Here is a 14,771-nt window from a genome sequence, read left to right as displayed (position 1 = left end):
GAGATGAGTTCCGTCTCTGAACCCTGGAGTTAGACCCCCAGGTGACCCCTGACCCAAAGCATTATGGGCTTTTTTCCCCTCTGCTCTCTAGGAAGCGTCTGAGTCCTGGTTGCTTATTTCAGCTCAGGCTGAGCTTCTGAAGTCGACTTGAGGCGAGGAACTGAGACGGAGTCGCTACCATGGAAACAGAATAGAGGTTCACTAATTGGTAGCAATTTGTGGGAGATTTTGTGATAAAATATTCAAGTTTCTGAGTGATGAAAAGTGGATGATCTGAACCTTTAACCTTCTATTTAAAATAAAACGAGAGAAAATATTAGAATAACGTTCATGCCAAGATGCAAAATTCACAAATATGTTCCAACGACTAGAAATCCGTATTCAAGACACGAAGACTTTAGGCTACGACCTTTTGTTAACTGATGGTTTCCAGGTGGGGGTGGGGGGGGTGGAAACATCAACCAGGTGGCTTTTTATGGAAAAAAAAACAAACCTCAGGAGTTACAAGTTAATGATTTATTTCGAAGAATTAAACATTTTCTCACATTTACAGATATATATTCTATACAAAATCATCTCTATCAGAAGTTTAAGGTCATCGAGGGGTTAATATTTCAGACAGAATTTGAGGCACGTTGTTGTTGTTTGTTTGTTTTTTTAGCAGAAACCGGAATATTAATAATTCTGTATGAGCAGCTCTGTTCAGTCAGAACTGAATTTATAACTAACGATCAGACAGATCATCAAAGTAATCAATCAGCATTGATCAGCAGACGTCTGGAGGGATTAGGTTTTCTAAACCGTTGGTCCTGGAGGTGGGCGTGGGGGGTCAGATCTCACAGTTTGGCCTTTCCGGGGGCGACCTGGAGGTTCTGCAGCTTCATAGCCAAACCCATGTTCCCCGAGATCTTCAGCTTACCCTGGAAGAAAGCCTGAAAGACGAAGGAAACCGCCGACTCTTCATCGATTTAGAATAAATGACTTCAATTCCCGCGTGAGTTTATTTCGTCCTCAGAGATTAAAAGCACAAAAAAAAAAGAAAAAAAAAAGAAAAAAGCAATTAAAAAAGCCAATCAACGCTTTTTTAATTTGTTTGTCCATGTGAAATAGGTTTCCCGCGGCGGAAGAAATGTGAATTTAAACGTGAATCAAAACTCGACTCTGATTCTTTCCTCCACGACAAACTTCTATTTCTTTTTTAATATCACATCTTTGCCTTTTAATAACATTTTAATAATCAGTTATTTGTTGTGTAACACCGTTAATTTTTATTTCCTGATAACCCCGTTACATAAACCTAGATTCCCTGAAACCTTTAGTCTCATTAATAACATTCAGTTACATCATAATTCTGTTCAAGGTTATAGGAAAAAAAAAAAATCTGAATGAATTATGGAAGCCCCGCCCCCCTCTGCTTGTGATTGGTTAATTTGTGAGTGTGAGGTTAAAACGTGATTACACACCGTTTGTGCGTTCAGCTTCCCCGTCATCAGATCCAGAAGGTCCTGGTCGCTCAAGGAGAGAGTACAGTCAGCCTTCATACCTGAGGAGGAGGAGGAGGAAGAGGAAGAGGAGGAGGAAGAGGGGGGGAGGAAGAGGGGGGGAGGAGGAGGAGGAGAAGAAAAAGAACAAAAACGAGATGAAGAAGACTCTAACAGACTGTTTAACACACTTTTGTGTCTCACAGAAGTCCGGGATGCTGTCAGCCAATAGAACGCGTGTATCGTATCACATGACTACCTGATAAATATCCGCGATGTCGGTCTGATATGGGCCTGAACCAGAACCCGACCGATCCACCGATAACAAGAGGGAAAAACAAAAACCTATTTGTTGATCCGTACTCGCGTCGTTGGAGACGGAGCCTCGCCCGTTCTTCACGTCCACCACCCAGGTGGCCTCCTGGCCCCCCGGCCCGTCCTTCACTTTGAACGCAAACACTCCTCCGATCCGTTTGACCAGCTGCTCTCCTTCCTGCAGGGATAGTCGGGAAGTCATTTAGAAACCGTTTATTCGGTGAGACGGACGCACACACTCACAAATTAAAACGCCGCTGCTGCAGGCGGAGCGTCTGACAGCGGTTGTCATGGAGTTTAAACGGATCCAATGAGTAGAAACAGCAGATTCATTGTTTTCCTGCTCTGAATGCAGCATCCAACGCTCATTCAGGGGGCAGCAGGATCATCGACGCACTCGAGCATCCAGGGAGTGAAGTGGGGGGGGGGGCATGCAGGCTTTTAAGTATCTAAGTGCCCCCCCCCCGTAAACGTTGCATACATACAAGTGGATCAGCGTCATCCCATGATGCACCTGCTGCTTTAAATTAGACATGAAGTGAATTCCATACGTTTGTGGTGACGTGTGTGTGTGTGTGTGTGCGTGTGTGTGTGTGTGTGTGTGTGTGTGTGTGTGTGAAGCACTAATGCACATTAGTTACAGCTTCTGACTCATCCGCGTAGTTATTAGCATTCAGCTCCAGGAAGTACCCCCCCCCTGTGTTTTCCTTCATTAGGACAAATCTACCTGACACCTGACTAATTCCTGGTGAGGATATTGGTTTGTGTAGATCGTTATTCTCCGTTAATTGATTATATTTCCACCTCCGTAGCTCTGAACACCCATTGGAGTGTTCAACGTCAGATCAGCGGCGCTAACAGAGACGGATGTCTTTTAATTGGACGGCTTCAGAATTCCTTCAGCTCAAACACAGACAGGAGTTCCAGGCTTCAAACCTGCTGCAGACGATTCTCCATCTCTTTGAAGACGGGATGCACCTTGAAGCCCTCCGGACCGCCGCCGCCGCCGCCGGCGGCGCTGCTGGGAACGGCTCCGACGTGAGATCTGGAGGAGGACCGGAAAAAAAGAAACAAGAAGATGGAGGATGTGAGGCTTCATGTCATCAAGGAGAGGTCTCAATCATGTGACATCTGAACGGCCCTGATCCCTTCTTTTACGCTCTAGGTCACAAATGTTCAAGTCAAGGCCCGGGGGCCGGATCCGGCCCTCGAATGATTTATCTGTGGCCCCCTGAATGATATTTATTACCATTAAAACCAGAGCTCAGGTCACAGCCAGCTAAGACTACATCCCCCACAATGCAACAGTAGCCCGCTAAAGAACAGGGGGTTTCAGCCTGGTGGGGGGGCAGACGACACGTTGAAAGATCGTGAGCGTTTCCTCACCCCGCCTCCAGAGGGAACCCCTTCCTGTAGAGGGTGACGACCACGGCCCCGCCCAGGCCGATGTTGTGCTGCAAAGCCACCTTTGCCCCCGGGACCTGCCTCCTGCCCGCCTCCCCCCGCAGCTGCCAGCACAGCTCTGCACACTGGGCCAGACCTGAGGAAGAGGAGGAGGAGGAGGAAATGAAAAAATGATGACTCTGTGATTCAGAAACACCGTGAGGCCGACGCCCCCCGGTGGTCAGAAGGGGAACGGTCGTTTCTGTGACTCGTGTGTGTTTTATGGGATGTGTTTTCCCAAACGACGGTTACCAGTGGCGCCCAGAGGATGTCCTTTAGAGATGAGCCCGCCACTGGGGTTGACCACAAACTTGCCCCCGTAGGTGTTGTCCCCCCTGTCGATCAGCTCTCCCGCTTTACCTGTAGAATCAATACGGCATGATGAACGTCTCTGATGTGTGTGTGTGTGTGTGTGTGTGTGTGTGTGTGTGTGTGTGTGTGTGTGTGTGTGTGTGTGTGTGGCCTCACCCTCCGGACAGAGCCCCAGCGCCTCGTACGTGATCAGCTCGTTGGCCGAGAAGCAGTCGTGCAGCTCGATCACGTCCACGTCGGCGGGCTTCAAACCCGCGGCCTCGAAACACTTGTGGGCGGCGAGTTTGGACATGTCGAATCCCACCTGAGGAGGAAGAGGAGGAGGAAGAGGACACCTCTGAACTCTACGGAACCAGAACACGCCAGAAACAAACCAGGAATCTGATCTCCTTACCATCTTCATGCAGCTGTTCTCGTCGAACGTGGAGGCGAGGTCCGTCACCATTTCTTGGGCCACGATCTCCACCGATTGGTCCTCCAGGCGGTGCTTCCTGACGAAGGCCTCGCTGGCCAAGATCGCCGCTCCGGCGCCGTCGGACGTGGGGCTGACGGGAGGAAAACGGGACAGATGTTAATGTGGACTCGGGATCGGACGAGCTTCGGCGTGGCGACGCTCCTACCAGCACTGCAGCAGAGTCAGGAACTCAAACACCTTCCTGGATTTCATCACCTGCTCCAAACTGTACTCATCCTGGAACTGGGAATACCTGGATAAAATCAGACACACGCGTTCACACACAGACGTGAATCAAACTAAACGTCTGTGTTGTTTTAGAGGAGACTCTCTCTCTTACGGGTTGTTGATGGAATGTTTGTGGTTTTTCCAGGCGATTTTGGCAAAATGTTCAGGTTTTGTTCCTGGAAAAAGATTTTTTAAAAAAAACCTGATTGAGGATGCGAGCGGCGCCGCTGGGATGTTAATCCAACACACACGCGTGTGGCGGTACCGTATTTTTCCATGTGCTCCCTGCCGGCGTTCCCGAACATCTGAGGAGCGGCTGGAGCCGCCGTCATGCCGTAGCGGTTGATCATCACCTCCATGTGTTTGTCCATCGGGTTGGTCCGGTCCATGAACTGGAAAGAAGCAAGTGCAGAGGTTGAGTCAGGGCAGGAATTCTCTTTTAATAACAGATATCGATAAATTTAGGGGAGTTTTTACTACGAGAGGTCAGAGAAAGAAAATTCATTTTCCTGTTGCTCTTTAATTTTTAAAATTTTTTTATTCTATATATTCAAATAATCCCCTATGGGACATTAGTTGTACTAATTTTATTTCATTTTTTATCTGATTTATTTAATTACATTTTTTTTTTTTAAATTTAAGACATAGAATTCGCTACTTGCCATTGCTTGATCTTTTGATATAAATTAAAAAAGTGTGTTTTTATTTGTTTTGGTGCAACAACAGGAATCCTGTTCCTGCTGGAGTGAATGTTTAAACGTTTAGCGACGAGCCTTTTTTAAGAGATGGTCACCTTAGCGGACAGCGAGCCCCTCTCCATCTTCTCAAACCCAAGGGCGAGGACGCAGTCGGCGAGACCTGGGGGGGGGGGGGGGCAGAACAGCCGGGGATTACTCGTCTCCTCTGAAGCCGGACGAGGCTCAGAGCGTCCCGCTGGACTCACCCCCCTGGACTAACTGCCGTGCCATGAAGAGCGCCGTGGAGCCGGTGGAGCAGTTGTTGTTGACGTTGAAGATGGGGATCCCGGTCAGACCCAGGCTGTGATAGATGGCCCGCTGTCCACAGGTGGAGTCACCTGGAGGGGGGAGGGGGGAGAAAGAGGTCTTTATTCACTGTTTCTTCAGGCTGTCACAGACGCTTCATTTTTCTTTTGTAACTGAGTACGTCCACAGAAGACGCATAAATATAAAACATGTGCGTTCAAGAAATTTAAAAACGGAGACTGGTCATTTGGGATTAGCTGGATTAAAACTCTGTGATTTCTTACAACTCATAAAAAAACTCAGTCAAGCGTAACCGAACCTTACAGGTTGTGATTTATCACAAAACATGCCTTCATATGGAAGAAAAAGCAATTTCTAAATAAAAGAATTGCTTCTTCAGGCATATTTAAACCCCTAAATTGTACATGAGATTGTGAAAGTCTAAATTTAATACATAATAATGAGGATTAAATCATTCTGCTGCGTGTCTCACCATAGACGTATCCCACACAGGCTTGTTCGATGGCAGAATAAGGGATTCGGGCGTCAGCCAGAGCCTTTTCACCTAAAAGAGGATGTAAATATTCTGTTATAAATCAGAAGAAGATATTCAGACATGTTGTCACGTGAATGATAATTGATTTAAAACACACACCTGCTTCCTTGGCCAAATCGGGGTAATCGCAGTCACCCCTGGCCCCGGGTTTGTCAAACTGAAACACAGAAGAGCGAGATTTTTTGGATTTATTTCAACTTGAATGTGATTTTTCAAGTGTAGCTCGATCCACATGAGCCCCAAAATCCAAATTTAGATTTTCATTTTTCATGTCTGGATCGGCAAGAACGGGATTCAACAGACTGGAGAGTTATTTAATGTCACTGTCAAAGTAAATGAAGTCCAGAGTCACACATTTTCAAAAGTTCTTCATAATCCTGCAACAGATATCTTGTCGACAATTGAACAGAACCACATGAGTAAAACATGTCTGTGTAGTTCTTAACATGATCAGGCGTGTACAGCTTTATTTCTCCATGTGTCTCCATGTAACCTGATTGTGAAATCAGGACACCTGATGTTCTGATCCAAACAGCTCTGGAGTTCTCCATGTTTACAGCCTGCTGTCGGGATGACCTTTGACCCACACGGCACCGCTGTCGGCCGTGAACTCTGTCCTCCAATCGAGGGAAAGGAAGGCTAGCTGGAGCTAGCCTGGCTAGATGGTGTTTACAGCGTGTACATTTGTTTCAATGTGAGCAAAGTGGAGGGTTTTACGTCTATGACGTCACTTTAACAATAATATATAAAAGTTAATCATATTTGCGTAAAATAAGTTTAATTCACTTCATTTTGGAGTTTAGCTAATGCTAGCTAGACACAAATCAGCAAGATTAAATGTATGACAGGTGTCATCTACAGACAGAAACAGCTGAGAAATATTATTAATGATGATAATACCTTCGTCATCCCCACACCGATAACAAACACCCGGTTCGATTTCTTTAACGGTGCCATTGCTGTGTTCAGTTCGGCGGCTGATCCGGACGGACTGGGACGGGACGAGGCTCTGCGAGCGGCGGTATGAGAGGAGAAGGGACCCCGGAATCAAAGATCGTGTATCTCTGAGAGGATGTCTCACGCGCTGGCGAGAAACAACACCCCTCACTCTATTCCAAAGCCGTTACTAGACGATCTCTGCAGATAGGGGCTTGTTTTCTCTGAATTAAATGATTTCATCTGGATGTTTTAGAGTTTAAAAGAGTTTACTCTTTAGTGCCCTTGAGCAAAATGTTTCGAACTGGGTTAGAAATCTTATCAAATCGTGTCCTTGTGCAGCAAAGATAGACAGGTACTAACTATAGGACAGCAGATGTATGCTTTACTATAGGCCGAGGTTGAGCTGCAGTAATATTTTTTATTTTTTGGAAGTAGTACATCAAGCTGATATCTTGTATATTTGTTGTTTACTTGATATACATCTACAGCATGTTCAGTCAGTCAGATATTGAAAATGAAACAGAGTGACAGCTCCGTCAATGTTTACAAGTGGAACCTCTTTGTAGTGTCACTGAAGAGATTTTTTTTGTATTTTCCATTAATGTGTGTGTGTGTGTGTGTGTGTGTGTGTGTGTGTGTGTGTGTGTGTGTGTGTGTGTGTGTGTGCGCTTGCTGACCACTGAAAGCACTTAAAATTTTCAAAGACTAGAGTTCATGTAAAATGTTCACTTTTCAATTTTATTGAATCAACAAGGGAAAATGTCTTGAACCTGATGATAAATCCCACACATGCATGGAAACAATGTGTTTTTAATCCTGTCTTTATGTTGATCATTCACCGTAGCATCTGAAATGTTCTTCGAGTCCAAAGAGAAGGCCTGAGGATGTTTGGCTGTAATGTTCATGGTTAAATCTCTGAGGCCGACTGCATGAAGCCGTCAACACTTCTTGAACTGGTGGGTGACCTCGTATATCCCCACCGACTCACCAATTTTCTCATCGTAGTCCGTCCAGTCCTGAAATGAACATGTGAAACACCATTTAAATAACTTAACATGAGTGCAATAAATAAAGTCTAATCAAAACATCATGAAGGAAACTTTTCACCCACAGCACTTACTTTTTCTAATAGGTTGATTTCAAGAAAGGGTGTCCCAGAATCTGGGCCTTGTGCTGCAAAGCCAGCCTGGTGAAATTGGAAAAAGAATTGAAATAATCCACCTTTTCATCAACAAATAAGTTCACCTAAATGGAGTACAGCTGCTCATGATTACAACTGTTAATTTAATTAATTTTAGGTACGCTAATAAGGTGTTCTATCAAGTCATCATGCTTAGTATCAGCACTTACATGTGGAAATTCCTACAGAGGAAAACCACGAATGCTACAAAGGACTGGGGCAGAGCCACTCAGGTTCTACAGGTGTGAATGAATGCTACATGCGTCATAAGCTCACTTGTGGCTGGAAGTCAATGGGCTCCAAACCCCGACATTCAAACTGCACCATTGTCTTGAAGCGTTCGCTGTCCTCGAACTTCAACCCAGCAAATACACAGCACCGAGAGACAGACAGACAGACAGACAGACGGAGCGTGAATGGCTGGAAACAGAAGTAGCATTCAATTGACTGTCATCACAAACCTCTGCTTACATTATAAGGTGTGATTGTGTCTCTCAAGATATCTGTAAGAAAAATGATTCACATGTCAACACTTGTGGAGATTTATTTCAACCCCATGTGATGAAGACCATCTGGGTCACGTGTTTTAACTCACCAATAGAATTGTCCCTGGAGCAGAGTTTACATTTCTGCACCATGCTGGCGCTGCCTCTGCCTCCCTTCAGCGGGACACACTCCTACACGTCACGAAACATCAGGTTAAACAGTGTGTGGCACAAATCTGACACACACAGCTGATTGTCGTCCTTACCACTAAGGTAACATACTGCCATTTGTCTGAGACTTCACCACAGTTGCCACACTTCAGCTAAAGAAAGGGAAAAAGTGAGAAATGAGCTAAATCAACTAATAATCACAATAGCATTTACTAACGACAGTAATAGCAGATGTATATTTCATTTCCATATAATCTACTGCAGGTATAATATAAAGGATGTAAACAATATATAAAGGTTGGGTACGACAATTAGCATATCAGTGAACTAGCATGCTAGCCTCACGGCTAGCCTACCTTCAGGAACCAGCGGAAGTCCTCCCCCAGCGGCCTCACGTTGGTCACATTCTCCAGCGTGGCTTTAAACTGGAGCCCAAATTTCTGTCATGCATATAACAGCGAGAAGTTAACGTCCACATTCAGTATGTCTGCTGTAAAGAAGCAGAAACACGCCTGCGGTGACACGTACCACCATCTTGGAGCCTCACAGCTTCCTGACAATTTGGATGAGGCTTTCAGGCGGCCTCGTAATTTAGAAATCCAGTTGTAAACTATAGTTTGCGTGGTGAATGATAAAGCAGTTGTGTTGCTTAGTCAGTCGAGCAACAAATTGTTTATTACTAAATTTAATACAGGAAAATATCAGCAGATTACGTATTGTATACATATTCACAGCGAAACGATTCATTTTTAATATTCACAACAATGATATGTATTTGAAGTCTCACATATCCGTCAGCATTTTAAGGAAGCATAATTACGAGCATTAGATCTGCGCTGAATGGAGGAAACTGGACTTAAAGAAAAAGTTTGAAGACATTTCGCCTCTTATCCAACGGGTATAAGTTCTGAACGGCTGGAAAGGAGTTCCAGATATAAAGAATAACTTCATTCAACGCAGGGATCGACCATGACTAAGCTGACCCGAGAATATCTACAATGACGACCAAGGCGCCCTCTGGTGGCCACACCGAGAAGCGCACGAATGACCTACTTTTGCCCGTTGCGTCAATCTCGCGATATGTGTGCAAATCTCAACCCATGCATTCTGAAACACCACAAATAAAGACAAAGGTCAAAACGAGGTAATTTGGCTTTCACAGTTTATTGACCATTTACAAATCAACCTGATTCAGTCTGGATTCATCCAATAAGACATTGCAAATAAAGTCATACAGTACAAATCTCAATACGATTCAATCGCATCAACACACAAATACAACACCGATGTACAAAAATCAGATTTTTTTTTTAAATTATAGCCTTTAATTGGATTCTATGGTGGATACTTACTGTACATGATAACCTGAGGCAACTTTGCAGAGGCATTGTGGTGCCTGGGTGGTTAATAGCCACATAGACCTTGGAAAGCTAATATTGCTGTTGGAGGCAACACCTTTATAACACCCATTTTTTCTGGCATTTCAGTGTTAAAATGGTATATTATCAACCTGAGAATACATGTCATACCTCAATCTTATCAGGGATGAGCACCCTCATATCAATACAAGCAAAAAAAACCCATTTTGGATCAACTAGTTGAGTTTTGACAGAAGGGTACATGCATCCCCCCAAAAAATTAAAAGAAATTAAACAGTGAACTGAGTTCCAGCTCAACCTTCAAGCCTTTGGCTTCATTAGCCTGACAAGTCATTCCACATGTGACCATCAGGACTGTAAAACTGTCTGGAGCATTGGCGCTGCTGCAGACTCACAGAATCATTGTGGTTGTTAAGTGTTGTCAACGACCCTCTAGCGTAACACACAACTACACCAACAACACAAGACCTGAAACACTGAAACAAAGAGGAAACACCCCTCAGATTGTCAGTACGAGTGTGGAGTGGTTTCTTCAAGTCATCTTTTTGTCTTATTGTGAACCCACACAAACATTTATTTAGTCGTTCCCGCCGTCCCGGGTTCAAGTTTTACCAGACATTTCAAAAAGCAAAAAAAGGACTCCCCTTCTTTTATTCATTAGCGGCATGAGTTTCCATGGAGCAGCGGGGGGGGGGGGGGTTTACATAAAATAAACAGAATGCATGGTGGGAGGAAATCAGACCGACCCCCTGGTCTCATCACAAAACCAAAAATCCCAAAATTCTACATCCACAATGAAAATAATAAGAGCAGTAGTAATAATTATAATAAAGGCATCGCAATTCTTTTTTGCATTTCTTTTCTCTTAAATACAGTGGATGCCGACAGGCATATTTACAGCGTGACTCCCCCACCCAACTACCCACCCACACACACACATCCCTCTCCCATGAAGAGAGGTGCGATGAGGTCAATGGGGACGGCTGCTGGACTCAGAGGGCCGCCGCTGACGCAGGGGGGCGCTGTGGCCGTTGGTGCAGCCGTTGTGGCGTTTGGTCGGGCCGCCGTTCAGGATGTCCTGGATGTGCTGCACGATCAGGTTGATGGCCACTGGAGGAGAGGAGACACACACGGTTACGCCAGACCAAGGGCGGCCAATCAGGACGCTGATGCTCACCTTTTACAAAACACCCGAAAAGGAGAAACGCAGCGGTTCTTACCAACGTTATCTGCTCCCCGTGGGATGATCACATCCGCATACTTCTTCGTCTAGCAGGAGTTAAGATGAAGTAAAAGCTCTAGTTACTATATTTATTTGTAATTGATGGTATAAAATGAGCATTAATACTCAAATTACATTTTAAGAGGTATTTCTTGCTTCACATGCATTAAAAACAAACTAAAACTGATCGTTTTGAACAGAGTCACTCACTGGCAAACAGAACTCCTCGAACGCCGGCTTCACAAACGTGATGTACTGAGCCAGAACCTGCTCCAGCTCCCTGCCGCGGTCGCTGATGTCCCTCAGAACTGAAACCCAGAAGGAAACAGGAAGTGGTAAACGCTCTGAATTAATACACGACGACTGCCGAGGTCCGTTCAGCCGAATCGATGACGCACCTCGGCGCGACAGCCGCGTGTCGGCGTCCGTGTCGACGAACAGCTTCATCTGGAACAGCTCTCGGATGTCCTGCGAGTAGAACATGAGGATGCCCTCGAACAGAACCACGTCGGCCGGGTACACCGTCACAAACTCGTCTTTCCTGGAGCGACACAAGAAGAAGCGTTCGCACGTCGCCGACGGCATTCACACACCTGGTGTGTGTTTTTTTTTTTGTTATTTCTGATCAGACCTCACCTGGAATGAGTGACAAAGTCATAAACTGGGATCTGGACCGTCTCCCCCTGCAGAATCCGTCGGAGTGTTTGCATAATCAGCTCATTGTCGAAGGCATCTGAGGACGAGACGGAAACATGTTCAGATGGTGAGGTCCTATATCCCTTCACCCCTGCTTGGTGTGCGTCCACAGACACGTGAGGACCCCCGCAGGGCCCAACTGGTAACCCAGAATCCCTTTGGAGTAACAGGTGTTGGGTTCAGGCTACGAATGCTAGAGCAGCTGTTTCTGGGAAGGGCTCGCTGACTGCGGGGGTACGGAAATCACCCCAGACAGGAAGTAAAAAGTCTCTGCTTCTTTCAAATATGTGTTTTTGAGGTGCTGCACCCACAAACTCTGCCTGTACATACCTGGATGATCGAAGTTGAACTGGCCCTTGGAGGCCTTGGCCTTCTGCTCCGGGGTCAGCACCCTGTAGAAGCTGTCCTGGCTGAGGATCGCCACCTTCCGCTGGCGGTGGTCGATCTTGTCCTGGCCCAGGAGCTCCATGATTTTTTCGCATACTGAGGACTGGATAGAAAGACCACACCGGTCTGTCAGTCCATCTCCAGCATTTATTTTATCAGTCCACCGTGTTCGCCCTCACTGACCTTACAAACTGAACTAAATCTCACCCACAGTGCTGACTGGGAATTCTCCAGCTGCATGAGGCTCGGTTGCCTTTGTCCACGAGGGGACAATCAATGTGATGCCCCCACTCAGGAACAGACACGTGGATTTGAACGCAAACGTCCACTCGTACTTGGAGGTAATCTAGCATTAGGAACACCTTTACCTCCCTCTAGCATCAACATCGGAACACTTTCTGCAGCACAAATCCTCCCCCAGGTCAGTGTGTTCACGTCTGGGGCAAACTAGAACTTTTATTCCAAAGGACCAATAATTTAAAAAAACAACAACACATGGGCCTAATGAAAAACGTTGGGTGGGACTCCCACTGAGACGCTTAGCTGCTCATTTCCAGTTAAACATGACACGTTTTCCATAGTCACCGCTGGAAAGTCATAACAAAGGCACCCAATGACGTCAGCACACACGTGTCATTCCACTCGGGTCAGCGTGCTATTCGTTTAGCGCAGCCCACGCATTTATAGAAGAAAATGCTAACCAAGAAGGTCATGTCAGATCAAATAATGTTTTTTTTATTTAATTCAACATCTGATGAATCACCACTGTCGTTATCATTATGTTTATTATTAATTTAGAGCCATTTTATGACACTGTTCGAGTCTTTTGTTCTTTATTTGACATTATCCCGCTGGCGCGTTATTAAGATAATCATAATACATGAAGAGATTTAACGTTTGGTTAACATTAAAACGTAAAACCTTCAAATCAAACGTCGTTATGAGGCTATTACACGTCATTATAAGGATATTACAGGAAACAGCTGTAGCGAGCTCACAATGTTTACAAAGGAAAGATGACACCCGCAGGTTGGCGAATTAAAGAATTCCACTATGGATAAGTCAAGACCCGCCCTAACTTGCCGCTGATTGGTTCACCCTTCTCTTTTTTCCCCACGCTAACCAATCACAACCATTCGTGGACAACAACCAGCCAATGAGAGACAAGAAAGGGCGGGATAAACCTTCACCATAGTACGGTGAAAAAAACCCTGGCAGCCGGCTATTGTTCAGCTCACCTAGCACAGCTAGCATGTGATGGAATTTGCGGGGGCTAAACATGCTATTAAAATAAAACTAAATCTAATGTAATTTGAATATAAGACCAGAAAACGATAATAAAACTAGCAAATGGAAACGTTTCGCTAAGCTAAAAGGGCCAGGGGAAGGCTGGAGGGGTAGACCGATGAAAGAGCTGCCAATCACGGAGCAGCCGAAGCCACGCGGTCAGTGAACCCCCAACGCTACCGGCGGGTCTCGGTGGTTTCACCGGGGGCTCAAACCGTGACAGTCCGGAACAAAAGTCAACTTAACGAGCTGCGGTCCTCACCTTTCCGCTGGCGGTACCGCCGGAGACACCGATGAGGAACGGCTGTCGAATGACGTTGGTGTTCTCGTCCCGGTCCCTGATGAGCGTCTCGCTGTCGCCCGCCATGCTTGCAGTGAAGCGCGCGCGTCGATGCGCGGCGCGATCAATGTCCGTGGCTCCTCCCACATCATCACCGCTGCGTCACAAACATTAAATTTAAATTAATTCAATTTATTTATTATATTTTATTATATTTTAGCATCGTTTTGACTGACTTTTATCAGAAATATTAATTAATAAATTAATAATTTTTAAAAATAATATGTGTCGCGTATCCAATCCGCTGTTACTGAAGATGACGTCACTTACGACAGAGAGACGTTTATCCATGAAGGGCGGAAATTCAACATTGGGGTCTTTCCTGTAATAACAACCAATGTAAACAATTGTATTAATAATTAATTAGATCAAAGCTTTGAAGTTTTTGTATAACATTATTTTGTCCTTTTCTTCTTATAACTCAGTTTTAGGTATATTTGATTACATTGGAGCTGAAAATAATTGACAGATTTTGAAAGTTCTACTTCTCTTGAAAAACAATTGTATTTTGACACGATTATTGATGAAACTGCCAAAAAAGACCAGGCGAGTTCTGTCTGGGTTCTCCGACTTCCTCCCACCTCCAAAAAAATTAATTGGCCGGTCCCAAATTGACCGTAGGTGTGTTGGTGCGCGCGTGTGGTTCCCTGGTGCATTGGCGTCGTGCCCGGAGTGTACCCTACCTCACGCCACCAGTCGGCTGGAATAGGCTGTTGCACCAACGACCTGCGACTGTGGACTGAAGCAGTTTAGAAGATGAATGAAAGAAAAAAACACTTTGAAGTGTAAACCTTTGAAGTTCTACGAACACACTGTAAGAACCGAACTTTTCTCTTTCTGTGGTTGTAGCATCGAGACCCACGAATAATCCCAAAACATTCCTAGAAGGGACTACAGTAATCTAGTGTAGGTG

The 14,771-nt window shown here is 45.3% G+C and overlaps 3 protein-coding genes across 5 annotated transcripts; all 3 read right to left on the bottom strand.

Moving 5' to 3' along the window:
* Nucleotides 1–501: 501 nt before the first annotated feature.
* scp2a (sterol carrier protein 2a) lies at nucleotides 502–6,805 on the bottom strand. 3 transcript variants are annotated; one of them, XM_068340462.1, is made up of 16 exons: nucleotides 6,673–6,805; nucleotides 5,872–5,929; nucleotides 5,710–5,781; nucleotides 5,177–5,308; nucleotides 5,027–5,091; nucleotides 4,499–4,625; nucleotides 4,346–4,409; nucleotides 4,172–4,258; nucleotides 3,946–4,096; nucleotides 3,708–3,855; nucleotides 3,492–3,599; nucleotides 3,183–3,336; nucleotides 2,733–2,841; nucleotides 1,827–1,974; nucleotides 1,464–1,543; nucleotides 502–932 (listed from the first exon to the last, which is right to left on the bottom strand). In XM_068340462.1, exons 1-16 carry the CDS (start codon nucleotides 6,727–6,729, stop codon nucleotides 837–839), a joined length of 1,656 nt encoding a protein of 551 aa, XP_068196563.1. In that variant the 5' UTR covers nucleotides 6,730–6,805; the 3' UTR covers nucleotides 502–836. The 3 variants fall into 3 exon arrangements, 2 of the variants coding, with proteins under 2 accessions (XP_068196563.1, XP_068196564.1); XM_068340463.1 differs by having other exon boundaries at nucleotides 1,845–1,974; XR_011038821.1 differs by having other exon boundaries at nucleotides 864–932; nucleotides 1,741–1,974.
* A 625-nt stretch (nucleotides 6,806–7,430) lies between these two features.
* Nucleotides 7,431–9,128, bottom strand: czib (CXXC motif containing zinc binding protein). The gene is made up of 8 exons (XM_068341290.1): nucleotides 9,076–9,128; nucleotides 8,904–8,987; nucleotides 8,643–8,699; nucleotides 8,487–8,568; nucleotides 8,363–8,394; nucleotides 8,168–8,245; nucleotides 7,832–7,897; nucleotides 7,431–7,727 (listed from the first exon to the last, which is right to left on the bottom strand). Exons 1-8 carry the CDS (start codon nucleotides 9,079–9,081, stop codon nucleotides 7,650–7,652), a joined length of 483 nt encoding a protein of 160 aa, XP_068197391.1. The 5' UTR covers nucleotides 9,082–9,128; the 3' UTR covers nucleotides 7,431–7,649.
* Nucleotides 9,129–9,673: 545 nt separating this feature from the next.
* Nucleotides 9,674–13,906, bottom strand: uck2b (uridine-cytidine kinase 2b). Its single transcript, XM_068341289.1, has 7 exons — nucleotides 13,781–13,906; nucleotides 12,175–12,334; nucleotides 11,785–11,881; nucleotides 11,547–11,689; nucleotides 11,359–11,456; nucleotides 11,147–11,195; nucleotides 9,674–11,036 (listed from the first exon to the last, which is right to left on the bottom strand). The coding sequence occupies exons 1-7, from the start codon at nucleotides 13,883–13,885 to the stop codon at nucleotides 10,897–10,899; spliced, it is 792 nt and encodes a 263-aa protein (XP_068197390.1). The 5' UTR covers nucleotides 13,886–13,906; the 3' UTR covers nucleotides 9,674–10,896.
* Between the last annotated feature and the right edge of the window lie 865 nt (nucleotides 13,907–14,771).

This window comes from Antennarius striatus, chromosome 18, assembly GCF_040054535.1.
Source record: "Antennarius striatus isolate MH-2024 chromosome 18, ASM4005453v1, whole genome shotgun sequence".
NCBI lineage: Eukaryota > Metazoa > Chordata > Actinopteri > Lophiiformes > Antennariidae > Antennarius > Antennarius striatus.
This window is presented reverse-complemented; position numbering and strand designations above follow the sequence as displayed.